The 23,518-nt window shown below is 36.8% G+C and overlaps 1 protein-coding gene across 5 annotated transcripts in view; it reads left to right on the top strand.

The window, feature by feature from the left end:
- PPM1B (protein phosphatase, Mg2+/Mn2+ dependent 1B) overlaps window positions 1-18,017 on the top strand; it is a 70,951-nt gene extending 52,934 nt beyond the window's left edge. For 2 of the 5 annotated variants that reach the window (XM_034953041.2, XM_034953044.3), the window contains 3 exons: window positions 1,959-2,070; window positions 2,474-2,531; window positions 14,371-15,430. In XM_034953041.2, the coding sequence (XP_034808932.1) occupies window positions 1,959-2,070; window positions 2,474-2,531; window positions 14,371-14,676 (476 nt within the window). In that variant the 3' untranslated portion in view covers window positions 14,677-15,430. The other 3 variants (XM_034953042.3, XM_055108023.2, XM_055108022.2) reach the window with 3 other exon arrangements.
- Window positions 18,018-23,518: the final 5,501 nt, after the last annotated feature.

The raw sequence follows: 23,518 nt of genomic DNA, 5'->3' as shown, positions 1-23,518 counted from the left end.
TATCATGTAGCGTCCTGTAGACCAAAGTGAGGACTTTGGACTTTGACTTGTGGGAATTCATTGGAAGATTTTGAGTACAAGAGTGATTTGTTCTTTTTTCCAAAGGATCTCTCTTAGTTGCTGTAAGGAGAAGAGATTGTATAAAAGGGACAAGAGAAGCCAAAATACTGATTAGAAATTATGCATTAGTGCATGGTAGTGGTAAATTGGACTAGAGTAGAGGAGTGTAAAAATGTCTGGAGACATTTTTGGTGTCATAGCTGAGGGGGTGCCACTGGCATCTAGTGAATGGAGGCCAGGGATGCTGCTTAACATTCCACAGCACACAGGACAGCCCCCACAACAAAAAAATTGTCTGGTGTAAAATGTCGGTGTTGTTGATGTTGAAAAGCCTTATACTATAAGACACAGATTTAAGGTAGAAAACTTACAGTCCTGCTTTCGTGAAGCTTGCAGTCTATGACCCAATAAACATCGTGTATATGGGAGTATATAGCATTATGGTATACAGTACATGTCATGCATATGGGAGTGTATTGCAGTGTACCTACTCAGACTTAGGTCAGAGAAGGATTTGAGAATGTGACGTATAAAATTGAAACCTCAAGGATGAAAATAGGCATTCATAGCTGGGCGTGGTGGCTCAGGCCTGTAATCCCAGCATTTTGAGAGGCTGAGGTGGGTGGATCACGAGGTCAGGAATTCAAGACCAGCCTGGCCAACATGGTGAAACCCCATCTCTACTAAAATACAAAAATTAGCTGGGCGTGGTGGCACATGCCTGTAATCCCAGCTACTTGGGAGGCTGAGGCAGGAGAATCGCTTGAACCAGGGAGTCAGAGGTTGCAGTGAGCTGAGATAGTGCCACTGTACTCCAGTGTCTCAAAAAAAAAAAAAGGGACATTCACCATACAGAGGGGTTGGATTAGAGTGAAAAGTGTTCCCAAACCAACGAAAAGAGTATGTGAAGATCTAGAAGTAGAAGTCTTTGAATGGATCCTTTGGAGATGAGGGAGGCGGGCAGAGTTGAAAGAGTAGTGGAAGTCAACGTAAGGGTCTTGTGAGGCATGGTAAACAGTTGTTTTGAAAGTAAGGCCTGGGCTGGGTGTGGTGGCTCATGCCTGTAATCCCAGCACTTTGGGAGGCCGAGGTGGGTGGATCACTTGAGGTTGGGAGTTTGAGATCAGCCTGACCAACATGGAGAAACCCCGTCTCTACTAAAAATACAAAATTAGCCAGGCATGGTAGCACATGCCTGTAATCCCAGCTACTCGGGAGGCTGAGGCAGGAGAATTGCTTGAACCCAGGAGGCACAGGTTGCAGTGAGCCAAGATCACGCCATTGCACTCCAGCCTGGGCAACAAGAGTGAAACTCCGTCTCAAAAAAAAAAAAAAAAAAAAAAAAAGCTGTAGAATGTAACTATTTCAGGTAAGTATCAACTTGTAAAAATGATTTTTAATTTGTCCCCTTTTTCTTATAATTCTTATCTAGCTAAACTTTTATTATCCTTTAGTAATGGCATTCATAACTTTTATATTGTTTTTACTTAATATTAGATCAGAAGTATTTTTCCATATAGCTGTTACTGTATTCATCAAGACACCTATTTCATAATTTTTAGTGATTATAAACCATTTCACTCAATGGCTACACCAAAGTTTTTAACTGTCCTCTTGTTGCTGAACATTTAGTTTGTTCCAGTTTTTGCTTTTTATGAATAATGCTGGAATGAACATACATATGCAAATAACTGTTTTTTCTTTTTTCCCCCTGCATAACAATGTTTCAGTCAATAAGTAGCTTTTTGTATTACTTTTTAAAAATTTTTTGTGTGTTGATGGTAATTTTTTAAAATATATTTTAAAATAGGTACTACCAAATAGTATCTCTTGTTTCACTTCTTGGTGAGTACTGGCTTATCACATTAATTGAGGAACTTTTTTTAAAAAACCTACAGAGATTATGGAGAAGTCTGGCGAGGAAGGAATGCCTGATCTTGCCCATGTCATGCGCATCTTGTCTGCAGAAAATATCCCAAATTTGCCTCCTGGGGGAGGTCTTGCTGGCAAGTAAGTAGAACAAAAAGCTAATTTTGAGTTTGTTCGTAATTAGTAATTAAATAATTTGGGGTAAGAAAACTTAAATCAGAAGTACATCAATTATCTAGAGGTGAAATGGGTTAGTGTTTCTTACACTAGAGAAGAACTCTTAAAATTTCATCCAAAAACGATTTTTTAAAAGGAATTATCTATCATACTCTTTGAGTATGAAGGTCCTTCTTTCCTTGCTAAGGAGTACAAATGGATTGTGCAAAATCAGATTCTGAGAGTAAAGTGTAGAAGGTATGTTCTTGACAAGTATAGAGTGTAGCAGTTACTTTTTTAGTGTGGTCAGGATGAAATATTGAGATATTCACAAGCTTAAAATTCTGTGTAATTTAATAAAACTAAAGCATGTTTTTTTTTTTTTTAGGCGTAATGTTATTGAAGCTGTTTATAGTAGACTGAATCCACATAGAGAAAGTGATGGGGTAAGTTTTATTTTATTTCATAAGCATTTGAAGTAATTTCACGATATAAATACTAAATATGAATACATTCACATTAACGAAGTCTATAATAAATTATAGTCTGTAGTAAATTACTACTGCTTTTCATTTTAAAGTGTCAGTTAAAGTTTAAGAAAATGTATTGAAATGAAGGTAGAGATAAAATTTTGTTTTGTAGATAGTTTTGTTGTCACTTTCTGGGCATCAAATGACCTTTTTTGTTTGGGCTGTCTTTATTTCTTCTCTATATGTCTGCTTTTCCTTCTTCTCCTTTAAACCTTAATTTTGAGGCAAGAATGCTCTTTTAAATATCTCAATTTCTCCTCCAGCAGGCTGCTGCCATCACCAGAAGTTAGTGATAGTGAGTGAGTTGTTATTTTAATAACTAGACCTTTCAGTACCCCTGTATGCCCACTTGGAATACCCGAGGATAGTTTTTTTCTAATATTATTGTTGTATTATGGGTATATGAGTGTTGAGCTGAGATAACCATTTCTGTTGTACCTTGCTGTACTTCATCAGAGCAAGACTCTATACCCTTACCTTTTATTTTGCTTTTCTTCGAAATGTCAGTGAGCTGCCAGCTGCCCCTCTATATTGTTTTGTTTTGTTTTAGTACTATTACCAGGAGACAGAAGTGTCCTTTTTTTTTTTTAAATCCAAGTTAGTTCAAATAAGTATTTTTCTCTTGGGTTTTCAAGTTTTTATGTCTAAAAATAAATTATTTAATTTTTAATATATATGCTTCAAAGGTTTAAGGGAACCAAACTTAGAAATGAAACTGATTGGTAGGAAGAGCCCACCTCCAGTCTCCAGCTCCTCTTGGCAGATTGAGAGAGAGAGTATCCATTGGCTAGAAATCATATGTCATCTCAATTGCATTATTTGCTAGGATTCATTGTTGCACAGCAATATAATATGATTTCTTTTCCTTAACAGTAAAAGTTATCCTGGCAAAAAGGAAAATTTAACAATTAATATAATTTTAGTGAGTCATATAAAAGTGATGCTATATATTGCTAATTATAATTTATATCTTGGTCTAGAGCAGTGATTCTGAGTCTTTTTTTGTGGCAGGTTCCTCAAAGTATTAAGAATTGTTCCCAAGGCCGGGCACGGTGGCTCATGCCTGTAATCCCAGCAGTTTGGGAGGCCAAGGCGGGCGGATCACCTGAGGTTGGGAGTTTGAGACCAGCCTGACCAACATGGAGAAACCCCGTCTCTACTAAACATACAAAATTAACTGGGCATGGTGGCGCATGTCTGTAATCCCAGCTACTCGGGAGGCTGAGGCAGGAGAATCGCTTGAACCCGGGAGGTGGAGGTTGTGGTGAGCCGAGATCATGCCATTGCACTCCACCCTGGGCAACAAGAGCGAAACTCCGTCTCAAAAAAAAAAAAAAGAATTGACCCAAAGCTGAGAAAATTAATTTAAAAATCCAAATATTTTATGTGATCCATCAGAGAACCCTCAAAGAAATGAGTATAGGATGTTGACATGACTAAAAGGATGGTGGTAATTTGGAAGGTTGAGAGAAGAGAATCTTACCTCTTCAGCTAGATTATAGATTCTTCAGGGCATCCACTACCTTGATTAGAGGAAATAAGCCCTCAGAAGACAGTTATTGATTCATTATTAGCCATAGAAGTACTCCCATTTCCTCAGGTGTTTCAAAGTGTCAACCCTCATGTGTAATCTTTAAAAATACATATATATATACCTTGCTGGATTTTGGGGTCCTTCATAGTCTATTTTTACTCCAAACATGGTTTTCTGTTTAACATATACCAAGGATAACTTTTAAATTTTTTAAAAAGAAAAAATGATTACACATAGTAGCTACATAAACAGGGAATAAATAGGCAACGGAACTATGAAACTGGGGGGAAATGCTCAATATATAAACCTTACCTTAAATAGATTATTATTTGGCTATAGAAATGGGATATATGTACTTAATTACCTTTATACATAAATGTTCTATCAACATCAGCAGATCAAACACTGACAGTGTGTCGTATAGTGGATTCACAGAGGGAGAAGACTAGAAAACGTAAGACATGACCCCACCTGTGTGTCTAGTGCAGCTTACACTGTAGTTATAAACACACCTTAAATGATCAAAATATTTCGTATAGCTTGGTAACAAATAAATGACAAAATCCAGAATGTGACCATTGCCATGTGACTTGGACAGTGATTGCTGTAAAAGTTCAGCTACTTAAGCAGGGGGAAAGTCAGCTTCTTAGAGAAAAGATAGTATTTGAAGAATGATTTGAATGGTAGAAATGACATGAGGATGATGACCTTTCAAGTGGACTAGAGAGGCAGGGACAAAGTATAAGATATCTTCAAAAGAAAGGACATCTTTTTTGGCTAAAGCAGAGAACTGTTGTGGTGAAAAATAAGAATTTAGGTTGCAGAGGTACTTGCTAAGAGACCAGCCTTTTGAACATCATTTTAGGGTAATGGACCACCTTATGTTTAGAGCATAAGAATGATAGATTCAAAAAAAATCTGTGGTATTTTAATCTGTTAGAAACATTTACCGTATTAGATTAAAGAGATGCAGGCAGTCAGGTAGTTGAGAAATAATTACAGAGACCAAATGGTAACTGTAAACTTATTATCATTACATAGATATGTGGATTAAAGGAACTTTCCTTGTTTACTGTGAAAACTGACTTTACAGCCTAGAATTTTAAATGGGGAAATATTATATGCCTTTCACAATAATCACTAACTTAGAAAAATGTTGAACTATAATTGCAAGTAGCAGAAATGTACTGAAAAATACCGCAGAAGGAGAAAGAATGAAGAAAATACAGACGTGATTAAATTCTGAGCTCTTAACTTGACCCACTGTAGCAAAAAGCTAGCCGCAAAGGTGCTCCATAAATGCTTCTTAACAGTGTGGATGATGTCGCCAGGAGCTGGATGTTAACTTGCGGGGTGGGAAAGATGAAAGTATGCTAGAATTACAGAAGAGGAGAAAGTTGGAAGGTATTATAAAAATTAAGTTTTTTTAAATAACAAAAATTATTTTTGTTTAGATATTTAAACAAAGAATTCTAGCCAGAGTTAAATCAGAGGGTTTTTTTAGACTCCTGAATGTCTGCTTTATGTCGGAGAGAATTGTTCTGTTGTAAATGATTACAAGTAGTACCACTAGAAATAGGGATTCATTCATTTTTCTTATAATTAAGACAAATCTTTTAAATAAATATTTTTCAGAAAGTAGAGTTGAGTATAAGTCATAAATTAAGTAATTTTAATATATATTCAGAAAGGTTACTATTTAGGGGAAACTTCTTAAGTTCTTTACTAAATTTGTTATTTAGTATGCGTTCCATACTAAACTAACTTTTTAGAATGTGTTCCATCTTCTTACCACAAACAATATTGATATTTTCCCAACTTTTAAAATACAAATTTGTAACAAAGAGTTTAGCAGGGATTCTTAGTCTAGGGATTCACGAATCCCCAGAAATCTTTTGGAAAATTTCCAGAAAAAGCAAAACTACATTTTGCTGTAAGTTGTCTTTATATTAGACAGGGCTCTGGGATCACACTTCTTCCCTTTTTCTAAATTGCTAGTTTGTGTTTTATAATTAGAATATAAATTCTGTGAGATCTGGGACTTGATCTGATTCATTTATGTCTATAGTCCAAGCACAATCCTGGCATACGGTGAAAGCTCAGTAAATATTTTTTGAATAGGAAATATTTGTATTTATTCATTTCTAGTAATTTGCTTAAGGCTGTCCTTAAGTCATATATTTAAAAATTAATTTGAGGTTACTAATTGGTATGAAAGTCTGTATTTATAGAGTTTTATACTTTCATGCAAAAAGTTCTTCCCTTGAAAAAGACTCATAATGCTTTTGAATTAGTATGCCACTGATCAAGTAGTTGCATAAGTTGGTAATTTTCCAAGGGTAAAGTTGAGCAGGGGGGTGACCTGTATTTACCCAGCTCCTACTTGTGCCAGGCCCCTTATTTATACATACACAGAGTCATAGGTAATCTCAGCACCCTTCTTTTACACATGAGACTTACAGAGATGAGGTAGTTTGCACAGGTCACAAAGCTAAATAAATCACGCAGCCAGAATTTGAATTAGTCTGACTCCTGTTCTCTTTACATTATTCCATGTGGCCTCTTTAAGGTAGAGATTATGTATGTCTGTACCCCACCTCTGTCTACCATGCAGGAAAAATCATTTCCCATTCTTTTGTAAATATCATGTTTATCAGTCTTAAGATACTCTATTTTATTGATTGAGACAGGGTCTCATTCTTTGTCCCAGGCTGGAGTGCTATGGCACCATCATGGCTCTCTGTACCCTCAACCTCCCAGGCTCAAGCGATCCTCCCAGCTCAGCCTCCTGAGTAGCTGGGATTACAGGCACACAGCACCACACTCGGCTGATTTTTTGTATTTTTTGTAGGGATAGGGTCTCGCTTCATTGCCAGGGCTAGTCTTGAACTCCTGGGCTCAAGTTATCTTCCTACCTCAGCCTCCCAAAGTTCTGGGATTACAGACATGAGCCACTGCATCCAACCACAAGATAATCTGTTTTTAATGGTAAATATCTTATAAAGTTGTTGAAAGGAATGAGTTAAGCCCAATTCCTTGTCAGTTATTTTTCACTTAAATACACATATTTATCTTAATCCAAAAATGGTTTAAGGCATTTTGATCTTAGAGAAGGGAAGGAAAAACAGGACAGATTAGTCTCTTTTTGAGCCCAAAAGAATCTCTGTATTGTTTTCAGATTATTAAATTTTGCATGCATTTTTCTGTTTTACTTCAAACAGATAAATGCAATACCCATAGCTGCTTTTACATTTTTATATCACAGTTTTTAGAACTATGTGAATATTAGTTTTTTCATATTTACTTTTTATTCACTTGTCAAAGCATTGCTATGGAGAAGACCTATACTGTTTGAAAATGCAGGCCGGGCGCGGTGGCTCATGCCTGTAGTGCCAGCACTTTGGGAGGGCGAGGCAGGAGGATCACGAGGTCAGGAGATCAAGACCATCCTGGCTAACACGGTGAAACCCCGTCTCTACTAAAAATACAAAAAAAACAACATTAGCCAGGCGTGGTGGTGGGCGCCTGTAGTCTCAGCTACTCGGGAGGTTGGGGCAGGAGAATGGTGTGAACCTGGGAGGTGGAGCTTGCGGTGAGCCAAGATTGCACCACTGCACTCCAGCCTGGGCAACAGAGTGGGACTCTGTCTAAAAAAAAAAAAAAAAAAAAAAGAGAGAGAAAATGCACTAACATTAATCACTATGTTTTTAAGGTATGATTGACATAACACTTACCTTTGCTATGTGGTCTTGACCATTCAAATGACACTGTCTAAAATTATTCATTAAATTTGACATGATTCTTCAAGTAACATGTAATTTATTAGAGTCTTCGTTAGTCATCAATTGTATCACATTTTGTCATATTCGAGAATTTTTAGTTTAAAAATTTTTTTGTCTGACAAGCAGCACATAGGACTTCACAAGAAACATTTTTACTAGTGTTTACTTTTTCTCTACTGTTATAAGTAGTCATTTTAAGAATTTTGGTTATGGGCCAGGCACAGTGGCTCACGCCTGTAATCCCAACACTTTGGGAGGCCGAGGTGGGCGGATCACAAGGTCAGGAGATTGAGACCATCCTGGCTAACATGGTCATACCCTGCCTTTACTAAAAATACAAAAAATTAGCCGGGCGTGGTGGCGGGCGCCTGTAGTCCCAGCTACTCGGGAGGCTGAGGCAGGAGAATGGCGTGAACCCAGGAGGCAGAGCTTTCAGTGAGCTGAAATTGTGCCACTGCACTCCAGCCTGGGTGACAGAGCAAGACTCTGTCTCCAAAAAAAAAAAAAAAAAAAAAAGAATTTTGGTTATGAGAGCTGTGTTTCAAAAGATAAATATTGCTACAAATAAATATTAGCTGGTTAAATTTTATTTTTTTAAATGTGCTTAGTTCCCTTCCTTCCCCCTCCTATTACTACTCTCTGCTTGATTTATCTAATTTCTATGTCTTATTTGGTGTAAGTTAGTATTTTCATCATGAGAGATTCGACTTTTAAGCTATGTTAGTCTAGCTGATAGTAAAAGCTTAAAAACTAGGGTGGATGGGAGATGTCCTGAATTCTCATCTCAGTAATTGCCTTCAATTTACTTTACAGAATAATTGTAAACATCCCAGCTGATATGATAGTTTAATCAACATAACTAGTGTTCTATAGTTTTATTAATTTTACTATGTTAAGGAAATATAAACTTCAATATGAAATAACCTGTGGTGTTCTATGATAATTTCACCAATATTTCTTTAGTAAGAGTCTTACCTGTATGAGGTACTTCCTATGCAAAAAAGGTCACTCGCCATAATGTATTCAACAGAGCGCAAAGATAGACGTTGATGTTAATTATACCTGTGCACAAATCAGAGCCCTGCCATTTACTAAGATTGTCACCGTGACAAATAACTTAAATCTCTCCGAGCTTTAGTTTCATCACTTATAAAAATGATAACTGGAGTCCTTACTTTGTAGGGTACCTGTGAGGATTCAGTAAGATTATGTATATAAAGTTCTTAGCACAAATATTATTTTTCCTTCCCTAGATGGTAGGAGGACATAGAATGGAATATGAAATTGTCTTTACTCTAAAAGAGTTTGCAGTCTAAGTGGAGAGTCTTGTGAACCGTTGCAAGGTAGAGTTAATTGCTATAATAGATGTGTAAAAATAGGTGTGCTATATCAACTGTACGAGTTCAGATAAAGAAAGTGCAGGAACCTAGATAATAGGTTTCTCTTCTAATATTAATGAAAGCCCATGAGAGAGTTACATAACAGTGTTTGGAAAAATCAAATATAATGGCTGGGGAAGAGGTTTCAGTCCTCTATTGTCTATCCAGAGTGATGAGAAAATGTAATTTGCCATAAGATAAAATGACTTTTAAGTGTGGTCATTAGCTAAAGTTCTTCTCAATTTAGTGATTCTGTAATGTCTGCCATTGCAAATCCGTGTCTACTTGATTTATTGGTTTGGTTTTCTTTTGCTTTTTATTTTTTTATTTTTCATTTTTTGAGACAGAGTCTCACCCTGTCACCGAGGCTGTAATGCAGTGGTGCAATCTCGGCTCACTGTAACCTCTGCCTTCCAGGTTCAAGCGATTCTCCTGCCTCACCCTCCCGAGTAGCTGGGACTACAGGCATGCACCACCACGCCTGGCTAATTTTTCTATTTTTAGTTGAGATGGGTTTCACCATGTTGATCAGGCTAGTCTCGAACTCCTGAACTAAAGTGATCCACCTACCTCGGCCTCCAAAAGTACTGGGATTACAGGCATGAGCCACCGTGCCTGGCTATGGTTTGGTTTTAGTATGTCTTTCTTTTTCTTTTTTTTTTTGAGACAGAGTCTTGCTCTGTCGCCCAGGCTGGAGTGCAGTGGTGCCATCTCAGCTCACTGCAAGCTCCGTCTCCCAGGTTCACGCCATTCTCCTGCCTCAGCCTCCTAAGTAGCTGGGACGACAGGTGCCCGCCACCACGCCCAGCTAACTTTTTGTATTTTTAGTAGAGACAGGGTTTCACTGTGTTAGCCAGGATGGTCTCGATCTCTTGACCTCGTGATCTGCCTGCCTCAGCCTCCCAAAGTGCTGGGATTACAGACCTGAGCCACTGCGCCCAACCTAGTATATCTTTTAAAAAGCAACTTCTCTTCCCCAACTGTCACTACTATAGCAATTCACAGAAATACAGGTGATTAATAATGTAAGTGTCAGTTGGAAAGCGAGAGGTACTTTATCTGTTGAACTTGCCAAAATTGACCCAAATACGACAAATGGAACAACCTTTCATCAGACCTTATTAATAAGTCCACCTCCAAATAGAGTCATGCCATTTAGTCTATATCAGTGATTCTCAACCCTGGCTGTATATCAGAATTACCTGTCAGGCTTTAAAAGAACAACTCAAATCCACTGAATCTGTGTATTTTGAAATGGAACTTTGGCATGTGTGCAATTTTAAAAGCTCCACAGGTAATTCCAATGTGGAGCAAGGGTTGATAATCACTTTATATGTAAATCTTTGAAGCAGATTTTGTTTTAATGTCCTGTAATTTTTTTTTAATAAAATGGTAGGTTTTTATCTTTTTTTTTTTTTTTTTGGTTTGGGGGTTTTCGGGGGGAGAGGGTTGTAGGCCCTGCATTAAAAGGTCTTTGTGATATACCATAAAGTAGAAAATTTCCTCTTAAAGACTGACAAGGTTTATCATTAGAGTATACTTATCACATGTTGTTCCATCTCAACCCTTCCTGAATAGATTAAAATGGGAAACTTTTTATTTATTTATTTATTTATGAATGAATGAATGAATGACAGGGTCTTCCTCCATTGCCCAGGCTGGAGTGTAGAGGCATGAACATGGCTTACTGTAATCTCAACCTCCTGGGCTCAAGTGATCCTCCCACCTTAGCTTCCCAAGTAGCTGGGACCAGAGGTGTGTGCTGCCACACCTAATTTTTTAAATTTTTGTTTTGTAGAGACAGGGTCTCCCCGTGTTGCTCAGGCTGGTCTCAAACTCCTGGGCTCAAGTGATCCTTTCACCTTGGCCTCCCAAAGTGCTGGGATTACAGGCATGAGCCACCAGCCCTGGATGAGAAACTTTATTTAGGGAAACATGTTTTAAGTCCACATAATAAATTTTGCAATTAAATGACAGCTAATATGCTTGTTGTGGAAAATTGGAAAATTCAAAGAAAATAAAGTATCTAGAACTCCCTACCCATTATCATTATATTGCTGTATTTCCTTTCTTTCCAGGTATTTTTACATATGCTAACATGAACAGATACACAGACGTATATGTACCCAAAAATCATGGGCCATACACAGTATCATCTTTTTTTTTTTTTTTTTGGAGATGGAGTCTTGCTCTGTCGCCTAGGCTGGAGTGCAGTGGGTGTGATCTTGGCTCACTGCAACCTCCACCTCCCGAGTTCAAGCAATTCTCCTGCCTCAGCCTCCCGAGTTGCTGAGATTACTGGTGCACACACACCATACCTGGCTAATTTTTGTATTTTTAGTAGAGATGGGGTTTCACCATGTTGGCCAGGCTGATCTCGAACTCCTGACCTCAGGTGATCCACCCATCTCAGCCTCCCAAAGTGCTGCGATTACAGGCATGAGCTACCATGCCCGGCCCAGTAACATCCATTTTTTGCCATGAGGATACTTCCCCGCCCCATCCCCACCACCACCCCATCTGAGGCAGGAAAACAAGCACTTTTTTTTTTCTTTTTCTTTTCTTTTTTTTTTTTTTTTTTGAGATAGAGTCTCACTTTGTCACCCAGGCTGGAGTGCAGTGGTGCGATCTCGGGTCACTGCAACCTCCGCCCTCCGAGTTCAAGCGATTCTCCTGCCTCAGCCTCCCGGAGTAGCTGGGATTGCAGGCACCTGCCACTGCGTGCTGCTAATTTTTTGTATTTTTAGTAGAGATAGGGTTTCACCATCTTGGCCAGGCTGGTCTTGAATTCCTGACCTCGTGATCCACCCGCCTGAGCCTAACAAGCCCTTTTTTTTTTTTTTTTTTTTTTTAAGAGGGTCTCACTCTGTCGTTCAGACTGGTGTTCATTGGTACGGTCATGGGTCACTGAAGCCTCAACCTCCTCGACTTAGCTCAGCCTCTCACCTCAGTTCCCCAAGTAGTTGGGACTATGGGCGTGTTCCTTTTAAACATTTTTTGTAGAGATAGGGTCTCATTGTGTTTCCCAGGCTGGCCTAGAACTCCTGACCTCAAGCAATCCTCCTACCCCTGTCTCCCAAAGTGGTGAAATTGCAGACATGAGTCACTGCTCCTGGCCAATGAGGGCAACTTTTTAAAAAATAACATTCATCTGCTCTCATTTTTCTAATAAAACATTGCCATTTATTATATGGCTTTATTAGTGTTATCTGTGTTGCAAAAGTATATGTAATAGTCACTAAAGATGGTTAAGAGTTTGTGTCACATCAACTGTATCAATAACCTGTTTTGTATTTCATTTTCCCAATATTTTAAGATGAAAACTTCCAAATGTATTTAAAAAGGGGATATGATATGTTGGAACAGCTGTATATTGTCTGTCTAGATTCAACAACTGTTAACATTTTGCCATAGTTGCTTTATTTTTCTTTCTATATCTACTGTTTTTTTTTCTTTCTTTGACTGAACCCTTTGAGAGAAAATTGCAGACATCATATTTTACCTGTAAACATTTAAGCATGCAGCTCTTAAGAATGAAGATATTTTTCAGCCAGGCACGGTAGCTCACACCTGTAATCCCAGCACTTTGGGAGGCCGAAGCAGGCAGATCACCTGAGGTTGGGAGTTCGAGACCAGCCTGACCAACATGGAGAAACCCTGTCTCTACTAAAAATACAAAATTAGCCGGGCGTGGTGGCACATGCCTGTCATCCCAGCTACTACTCGGGAGGCTGAGGCAGGAGAATTGCTTAAATCCTCGAGGTGGAGGTTGCGGTGAGCCGAGATCATGCCATTGCCCTCCAGCCTGGGCAACAAGAGTGAAACTCCATCCCAAAAAAAAAAAAAAGAATGAAGACATTTTTCTATATAACCATAATACCATTATTATACCTAAGAAAATTCATTTTTTTAAATTTATTTTTAATTTTTGTGGGTACACTGTAGGTATATAAAATAATAAATTGTATAATATCAAATATCAAGTTTAAATTTCCCTAGTTGTCACTAGAATGACTATTATAATTGTTATTTTGAATCCCAGTCTAATCAAGTTTATCAATCAAGCACATTAAACAAGTCTTTAATCAGTCAAGCCCCTCACCTGTTTTTTTCCCCTTGAAACTGACTTTGAAGAATCTGAGCCAGTTTTTTACAATACGTCCTGCATTCTGAATTCATATGATTGTTTTCTCATGTGTGCTCTTAACTTGATCCTCTATTCCCTTTTTTCCTGTAAACTGGGAATTAGCATTATTAGATTCATTCTAAACATTTTTTGGCACGAATACAGGACATGACTGTACTTTATAATGCATCATATCAGGAGGCACATAATGTGAAGATATCTTTATTTTAGTCTGTCGGCTTAACTGTGATCAGCTTGGATGATTAGAGCTTGTTCTGTACAGTATTAAGTAGTTACTATTGTAGAAACCTGTAGATTTTCCAAAATTCACTAAAATATGAAAGGATTGAGTAGTTTATTATTCATACTGAGAATACTTATTTTTATCTAGAGATGTTTTTATCAAAATAAGAGCAAAAAGTAAATACAATTTTTATCCATGAAAACTCTGAAATCTTTCAAAAATCTGTTTGAATCTATATAGTTTTATGTTTTGTATTTCCTACTTATTTAGCAGAAATGATGAAGAAACTGTTCTGATGGCCTGCTTTTCTGTCCTTTTCCTACTGCTTTAAACATTGATTTTCTTTTGTACTAAATCATATAGCCAAATATTGTTTAAGTAAGTCAGTTTTAGGAAATGCTTGTGTTGCTGTTGAATTATAAAAGCTGAGTAAATTTCAGATTAAACTTTAAATGACTGTGAAATAAGACATAAACTAGTTAATGGTAATTTGCTTAAAATGACTTGAGATTATAATTGGAAGTTTTTATTATTTGATACAGGTAAGAATCGATATTTAATAAAATGTTCTCATGCTTAGACTATATTACTTTTTGGTAGAGAAATTAGTATCTTGCTGTAATGTGTTATGAAATACATGTGATATCCTAGTTTGTCTACTGACACTGGGGTCTTGAATCTTAAAAAAAGGCCTCCGATGAAGCAGAGGAAAGTGGATCACAGGGAAAATTGGTGGAAGCTCTCAGGCAAATGAGAATTAATCATAGGGGAAACTACCGACAACTTCTGGAGGAGATGCTGACTAGTTACAGGCTAGCTAAAGTAGAGGGAGAAGAAAGCCCTGCTGAACCAGCTGCCACAGCTACTTCTTCGAACAGTGATGCTGGAAACCCAGTGACAATGCAGGAAAGCCATACTGAATCAGAAAGTGGTCTTGCTGAATTAGACAGCTCTAATGAAGATGCAGGGACAAAGATGAGTGGTGAAAAAATATGACTTTCCTTTTTGGTAATATTTTTGTGATCTTTGATGGTTTTTAACCTAGGAAGTGTAATGTATGCATTTATATAACCGTTTTGTTATTTGAATCTTGGAAAACTAGTTTTATTATATTCAGATAGCCTTGTTTTTTAAAAAGGCCTTTGCATACACCTTTATGAGATAGTGTAAAATTGACTATTTATAGTACTCTGGATTTAATGAAATTATATGTCATTTCACATTGTATGCCAGAAATTAGGCTATCAATTATGAATTAAAGTCAGTAGTTAAATTAATACTAGATAGATTTAGAAATTTTGATTAGAGAGATTATGCTATATTATGGAAAAACTTGTTAACGTAGAATTATACTGCTTCATATTATTTTACCTATTAGTACACTCATAGTTAGCTTTGTAATAAATTTATGTTTTCTTTAATAATTTTAGTTCTTCAAAGAATGGCTGATGCTGGCCTGTAATTTTTCTTTCAAGGATGATAATTTGTGTGTTGTTTGATTTGTTTATATTTTACATCTCTGTAGTTTTATTTTTAGAAGTTGTGAGATATTGGATGTGTGGCTATTTTTCCTTTCTCTGTATTCTTTATGAAACATAACTTTTGAAAAACCTATGTATTATTCATACAGCTTTGGTTTGTATATTCTGTATAGCCTAACTACACACATCAAAATGTATGTCAACCAAGTGTTTAGAATGAAATTATAAGTGTTTAAGTCCAAATAAAGCATGTGATGTGGAATAATCTATGCATGTTGTACTTATTTTTGAATTAATTTTTTAAAAACAACCAAGTTTGGTATATTGGAAGAATACCCATTAGAAATTCATTTGTATTTATATAACATTTAGAACACTTTTGGCTTACCTTTTTTCATTAACAAAAAGGAAAAGTTTAATATTAAAATATATGTGTTGCATACTTAAATCTATTCTTTTTCTTATCCATCTTTTGTGGTACAAAATATTAATCTTTGGACATTATGGGCACACATAGACATGTGAGAAAATTGCCACAGTGAGCATTTTAAAGATTGCAGAATTGTCCATTTTGTTACAAATTTTTATTAGTTATTAATAAATTGAATAATTATGGGCTATTTTTAAAATAGTGGCAGATGAGAGTTTTTGTTTAAAGGGATTTTTAAATTATAGATTTGTCACATAGGGAAAAATATTTTTTAAAAATTATTTTATGGCTGTAGAACATTAACTTTTCGTCTTTACGTTTATATTTATATCATGTGTCTAAAGTTGCTTTAAGTTACCATAAATTGAAACTTCGGAATCTTTGGATGTTATAGCTGATGTTTTGATGTATTTTTCCAATGCCAGAATATTTTTAAGTGCTTTGAGAAAGGAAGGCATTTGATGGAGAGGGGAGGAAAATAACCCAACCCAGTTATCTATCTATATTAGATACACGTGTACACACACAATATGCAATACACAACATCTCTCTGTAAAAGTACCCTTTTCAGACAAAGAAAGGAAGGTAATTTGTTCATCAATTTTGTTTTCTTTTGAAATTCAATCCAATCTGGAAGTGGCATAGGTAAATAATAATATTCTTCCTTTTCTCTTCCTGTAGGGTGCTGGAGATCTAGAAGACCCATGGTAGCCTTAAAAACCTTCTAAAATGCTTTTGATTCTGAAAATTGGGGGAAAAAACTTTTAATCACAATTTTCTTCAATACAAGGGGAAAATATTCTTGCGGATTCCCAACGTTTTGTGATATGAGCAGAAAATCATTAGCATTTCCCATCATTTGTTCATATTTGTGTTTTCTGACAGTTGCCACTTGTAGCATTGCCTGTACTACAGTATTTTTTGCCAACCTCAGGCATACTCGTTACATCTGTATTGAACTTTTGGCCCTAGAAACCAGTGGAGTTATTTCACCACAAATCAACAATGTGCCTGAGGTGCATGGGAAATATAGTTAGCTATACTCTGAAAATACATTATGTTTTTTTTCTTTAAACAAAACACACAACATGTAAGCATGTAAGAGTAAAGAATTGTATGATATGTTCCTTTTTTCAGTTCACCAAGTTGGAAGCCTTTTGCAGCTCTGTGGCTTGGAATTTCATTTGAGCAATTTCTATAGGATATGTATTTATTATTGATTGTTATTTAATTTTTTTCCAATTTTACCTGTATTACCAAACTGGGTTCTCCAATAATGTCCAAATTGTAATGTTGCCTTGCTTCAAGATAAAGTGTATTTGGGAATAATATTATAAACCCTTACAAATTTTATGCATGTATCTACTGCATCCTTCAACTCTCACTAGAAAATCTTTTGAAACCAAATGGATTAATTTATGGCTATTTATAATTTGCTTTGACATCTCACTGTTGGAAATTTTTTAAAGATGAGATTTGCCTTTATAATGTAAATTGTGATTTTTGTTTTACATGCGGGTTTCTATAGTTTTAATTTTTTCAGCTTTTAAGATACGAGTTTTGTGTAATTTGGTATTTTTAATCATTTATGTTATTTTAAAAGCTCAGAATATCACATTGAAATTACTATAAATACATTTAAAATTATCTATTTTAGATCTAAGGAAATACTACAGAGATATTTTCATGGGTTCAGTAACTTTTCATTTTATAACATTGGGCACGGTACAGAGTGATTGTCACATAAGGTACTTGAAGATTTATTAGTTTAATTCTATTTTTACAGTAACCTTGAATTCTTCTGAGTTTTGCATGTATTAAATTCAATTAATGCTGAACATGAAGAATAAAGTATTTATCTGAAAGAAGTTTCTGGGTTAGGAGAAGTAATGAATGTATCCATTTGTACATGGTTTACATGTTGTGGATGCTTTGTGAACATTTTCCTGTATGTTTAAATTGTGTTTCAGCAGGATGTAATTGCCCTTGTGTGTAGTTAAAATGAGTCATCATCTGGTCCTATGTGAAATGGAATTCATGGTATTTTCTGTAACGTTTTCCTGAAGCTGTTTCTGGAGAGCCACACATTTAAATACAGACAGCTTTCCTGATCATTTGATTTATTGTGCACCTGATTTTTGGTCTAAAAGGAATTATTGCCACAATATATTTTATTTATTCTTTAGATTTTAGCCTTGTAAGTTAAAGTGCTTTATATGATGATGTGAAAAGCTGTTTGTCCCTTTACTGGGTTTGGGGGGTTGTTAAAAGATAGGGAATGAAGAATGCAAAATGGTTTATCGTTCAAACTGTCCACTCTGATCCAACCCTGTACTGATAGTACTTCCCAGTATGATATTGTGATGTTTCATACAATGCAGTGAACATAACCAACTTGTTACCTAAATAAAGAATTGATAAAAACAGTGTGACATATTACTATTTGGTATGATTCGGTTTTTAATGTTATTTTAAACTTCTTATATGGTTGGCATATTTCTGAAAATTTAATTCCAAAGAGGAATTAACCAAACTGTACAGGACAATATTAACCCCTTCTGTACTCCAGAAATATTTATACTCCTTTTAAAAAAACCTGCCTTTGGCCGGGTGCATTGGCTCACGCCTGTAATCCCAGCACTTTGGGAGGCCAAGGCGGGTGGATCACGAGGTCAAGAGATCGTGACCATCCTGGCCAACACGGTGAAACCCTGCCTCTACTAAAAATACAAAGATTAGCTGGGCATGGTGGTGCTTGCCTGTAATCCCACCTGCTTGGGAGGCTGAGGCAGAAGAATTGCTTGAACCCAGGAGGCGGAGGTTGCAGTGAGCTAAGATCGCGCCACTGCACTCCAGCCTGGCGACAGAGCGAGACTCCGTCTCAAAAAAAAAAAAAACCTTTCCGGCAGGGGGCAGGGTGGGGGTTACTGGTGCTTGAAACAGAAATAATGTATGAGTTAGTAAAAGAAAAACCCATATTCAGTATTGACTCATCTGAATTTCCTAGCCTGGCTATTCTCAAGTATTTTGGTCTGAGGACCCACTTATACTCTTACAAATTGTATACTCCAGTGAACTTTTGCTTTTGTGGATACTATCGATATTTACTATATTAGAAATTAAAGCTGAGAAATTATACATACCGTTTTAATTTGTTAACAAAACAATTACATGTTAATATATAAACCATTTTATGAAAAATAATTGTCTTATAAGTTAGGATACAAAAATTCAGTGTAAAAAGGACCATTTTTCATTTTTGTGAGCCCTTTAATGTTGAACTGAATTCTTGTTTGTGCTTCTGCGTTCAGTCTGTTGAAGTGTGGTATGGCCCGATGGTTGAAGTATATGAAGAAACCTGGCCTCACACAGATAGGTAGTTGGAAAACAGGAATATTTTAGTCACTTCAGATAACTGTGGATATCAAAACTTGACAACTGATAGTTTCTTGAAGATTGGTTGCAATGTGAAATCGGAAAGTTTATTAGAGGACTTTTCTTAGTTTGTTATGTTAAAATCCACTGGGTCTCTCTTGCATTTTGAATGGACCTTCTGGCTATGCATGATTTTGTCACATCATGAATTAGTCATTTGGAAAATACTGGTTCACTGAATTATGCAGTTCTTCTAAATATTGATCCGTTATTCTGCAATGATTAAAGTTTTTTGTTAAGGGTAGGCACAGTGATTCATGCCTGTAATCCCAGCACTTTGGGAGGCCGAGGCAGGCAGATCACCTGAGATCGGGAGTTTGAGACCAGCCTGACCAACATGGAGAAACCCTGTCTTTACTAAAAATACAAAATTAGCCAGGCATGGTGGCGCATGCCCGTAATCCCAGCTACTCGGGAGGCTGAGCCAGGAGAATTACTTGAACCCAGGTGATGGAGGTTGCAGTGAGCTGAGATCATGCCATTGCACTCCAGCCTGGGCAACAAAAGCAAAATTCCATCTCAAAAAAAAAAAGACTGCTTAGCTGAATGTGGTAGCTTATGCCTGTAATAAAGCAGGAGGATTGCTTGAGGCCAGGAGTTCAAGACCCGCCTGGACAACATAGCAAGACCTGGTTTCTACACACAAAAAAATTTTAATTACTCTAGCATGGTGTCACATGCCTATAGTCCCAGCTAGTTGGGAAACTGAGGCAGGAGGATTGCTTGAGTTCAGGAGTTCAAGGCTGCAGTGAGCTATGATCCAGCCACTGCACAGCAGCCTGGGCAACAGTGAGACTCCATCTCAAATTTTAAATATATGTCTCTTTTATATTAAAAAAACTCAAATTTTAAAATAACATTGTGAAGGAATAAACAATCTAAGCAACAAATGCTTCCAAGCTGCTTCACCGTTAGTTTATTAACCTGAGTAGAATTTACCACCAAGAGTCATAATTTCTTAATGCTAAAAGTAGAAATCCACTGGGAGTTGCATTGTCATTGAAAAAAAATTATAATGAAGGCCAGGTGCAGTGGCTCACGCCTGTAATCCCAGCACTTTGGCAGGCCAAGGTGGGCAGATCACTTGAGGTCAACAGTTTGAGACCAGCCTGGCTAAAATGGTGAAACCTGTCTCTACTTAAAAAATAAAAGTAAAAAAATTAACTTGGTGTGGTGCTGCGTGCCTGTAGTCCTAGCTACTCGGGAGTTTGAGGCAGGAGAATCCTGGGAGGTGGAGATTGCAGTGAGCCGAGATCGCGCCACTGCACTACAGCCTGGGCGACAGAGGGAGACTCCGTCCCAAAAAAAAAAAAAAAAAAAAAAAAAAAAAAAAGTTGTAATGAACTGGTCTTCCTATATGAAAATAATGGCGCTGCCTTGCTAGTTGTGATTCTTCTTTCTACCCAGGCTTTAAAATGGTTTTTAATAACAGGAGAAATAATATTAGTTGGGGAAAAAATGTTTCTATAATCATATTAGCCTTATATTTGAGCCAGGAATTGACAGCCTGATTAGTTTACTTTTCAAACTGCCTGATATATTTTCTGAAACCTTGGAAAATACGCAAACCAGAGGAATATATGGTGCCCAAGTCTTTATCCAGCTTCACTACTTGAAATTAACTGGAACATGTCCATCAAATATCTTTTGCTGACCAAATATTATTCTTCCTTGTCTTGAATTTAAGGTTATATTTTTTAAATGACATCTCACACTGACATTTCCTCTTCCAAATTGCCTTCATTTGTGTTTTGAAGTTCATCTGGTTTAAGTATTAAGGGAAAACATGTGATAAGATTTCTTGTGGAACACATTTTGTTTTGAGAAGCTAAATAGTATTTAGTGAAAAATAGCAAAGTGTGATGTTTTTCACATATTAGACAATTCCTAGTTGTGCAAAAAATCCATTATATATGTAAAATAGTCAAATGCTAACATAATTGTTAAGATGAATTCAAGCAATGATTTAATTTCAAAGCAATTCTGAAGTTACTTTTTAAATTCTGTACTAGAAAATGCACTGAAATGAAGTTACTTGCTTTTAGTTCATAATGGGCATTATAACAATTTGCACTGTCGGTTTTATGCTAAATTGCTTTTAAGTTTTTTTCTATTCAACTTTGGGAGTTATTTTGTAAACCCTAAAGAAAATGCTAAACAAGTGTTTGTTTTTGCCTGTTGTTTTGATGATTCGTGTATGTTACATTATGGTCTAGAAGTAAATAGGTGTAGCTACTAATAGAGAATACATTGCTTTTCAGGCAGCATCACCGCCATTTCTCACTTCCTGCTGGCTTTTCTGGCTGTGGTATTTTCTCCCCCTTATTTCCTGTTTCAGTTTTGTTTTACCTGCAAACACCACTTACTAGTACACTGTTTTGTGCTCAGATGTAACTGGTAGATATGCTCTTCTAATTCAGAGGTGAGGGGCACTTAGGAAGTCAGTATTTCTGCTATCTTGTAAGTATCCACAACTCCAGTGGGACACAAAAGAGCCATACCTTTTATGGAAGGGTAGAATGAAAGAATGGGCTTTACTTCTTTTAACTAGTAAACCTAGTCTATAATATTGGCAACAGTGATTTTTTTAATGATTAAATCTGTACAACAAATGTATTCTTTCCATATAACATTCACCTATAATGCATTTAAGATGAAGAGGACCAGTACCACCCAGGAGTTACTCTAATAGTGGATCTGATACCTTCTTTCCCTCTCCTGAGTCGTTTACACTTACTTTTTGGGGCACTGATTATGAAGAGGTGGTTTTGCTTCATTCCTAAGTCTTGAAGTTATGAAATGCAATGTATTATTTATTATTATTTGAGATGGAGTTTCATGTTTGTTGCCCAGGCTGGAGTGCAATGGCACGATCTCGGCTCACTGCAACCTCCACCTCCCGGGTTCAAGCGATTCTTCTGCCTCAGCCTCATGAGTAGCTGGGATTACAGGTGTCCACCACCATGCCCAGCTAATTTTTTTGTATTTTTAGTAGAGATGGAGTTTCACCATGTTGGCCAGGCTAGTCTTGAACTCCTGACCTTGGGTGATCCGCCCGCCTTGGCCTCCTGAAGTGCTGGGATTCCAGGCGTGAGCCACCGCGCCCAGCCTGAAATGCAATTTATCTTAATAAAATTCCACAGTGACATGATACAGAGTACCATGGGGTTTATTTTCATGAGATTTTGCCTATGAATAATCATATAGTATAAAGCTTATTTTAAATATTTAATATTTGCTATTAAAATTGTATTTAAGACTGCTTATGATTGATATAGCACTTTGGTTCTACTGAAGTATACTCTTGAAAGTTACTGGGTTCTGCTGGGCACAGTGCCTCACGCCTGTAATCCCAGCAGTTTGGGAGGCCGAGGTGGGTGGATCACCTGAGGTCAGGAGTTAAGGGACCGGCCTGGCCAACCTGGTGAAACCCCGTCTCTACTAAAAATAGAAAAATTAGCTGAGCCTGGTGGCGGGTGCCTATAGGCCTAGCTACTCAGGAGGCTGAGACAGGAAAATCTCTTGAACCTGGGAGGCGGAGGTTGCAGTGAGCCAAAATCGTGCCACTGCACTCCAGCCTGGGCGACAGAGCGAGACTCTGTCTCAAAAAAAGAAAAAAAAAAAAGAACATTTTAGGGGGAGCTTGAACTACATAAACATTCTTAAGTCTAGTTTACTTCTGACTGTAACTAATTTTAAAATGTGAAGTCTTCATGAAAGTTCTGTAGGCTCCTAAAGATCCTATACTCCAAGAGTTAATTAAATCCAATAACTTTAAAATGTATTTTAAATGGTTGTAATAATATATATTTTACATGTACAATCAAAAGCCTTAATGTAAACTGAAATTATTTCACTAAAAATCCTAACTGAAAAGAGGAGGGAGAGGGAGAGAGGGAGAGAGAGAGGAGGAAAACAAACAAAACAGAAAATTGGCTGGACATGGTGGCGTGTACCTGTAGTCCTAGCTACTTGGAGGCTGAAGCAGGAGGATCCCTTAAGCCCAGGAGTTCAAGTCTGCAGTGAGCTACAAATGGATCACTGCATGCCAGCCTGGGTAACAGAATGAGACCCTGTCTCTAATACCAAAAAAAAAAAAAAAAAAAAATCCAGTTGGATAAGCATGAAATAGTATATAATTTGCATTTCTGATTACATGTGAGAAAAACATCTTTCCTATATATATTGGCCATTTGAGTTTCCTCTTTTCTGAATTGAATGCTCACACCAATTGTCCATTTTTCCATTGGGTTTGTCTTTTTCTAATTGATTTGTCTTTTTCTAATTGATTCGTCTTTTTCTATATAGTCTAGATACCAATCCTTTGTTATGCGAGCTGCAAAACCTCTCAGACTGTTTTTCTTTTTTTCTTTGTTTATGCAGTCTTGCTATTTGTCATTTTTTTGCTGTATGTTTTTCTTGTTTAGGAAATCATCCTCATCCCAAGTTCATATAGTCTCTAATTTTTTAAATTTATATATTTTCATTTTCA

Source organism: Pan paniscus, chromosome 12, assembly GCF_029289425.2.
Source record: "Pan paniscus chromosome 12, NHGRI_mPanPan1-v2.0_pri, whole genome shotgun sequence".
Classification (NCBI taxonomy): Eukaryota; Metazoa; Chordata; class Mammalia; order Primates; family Hominidae; genus Pan; species Pan paniscus.
This window is presented reverse-complemented; position numbering and strand designations above follow the sequence as displayed.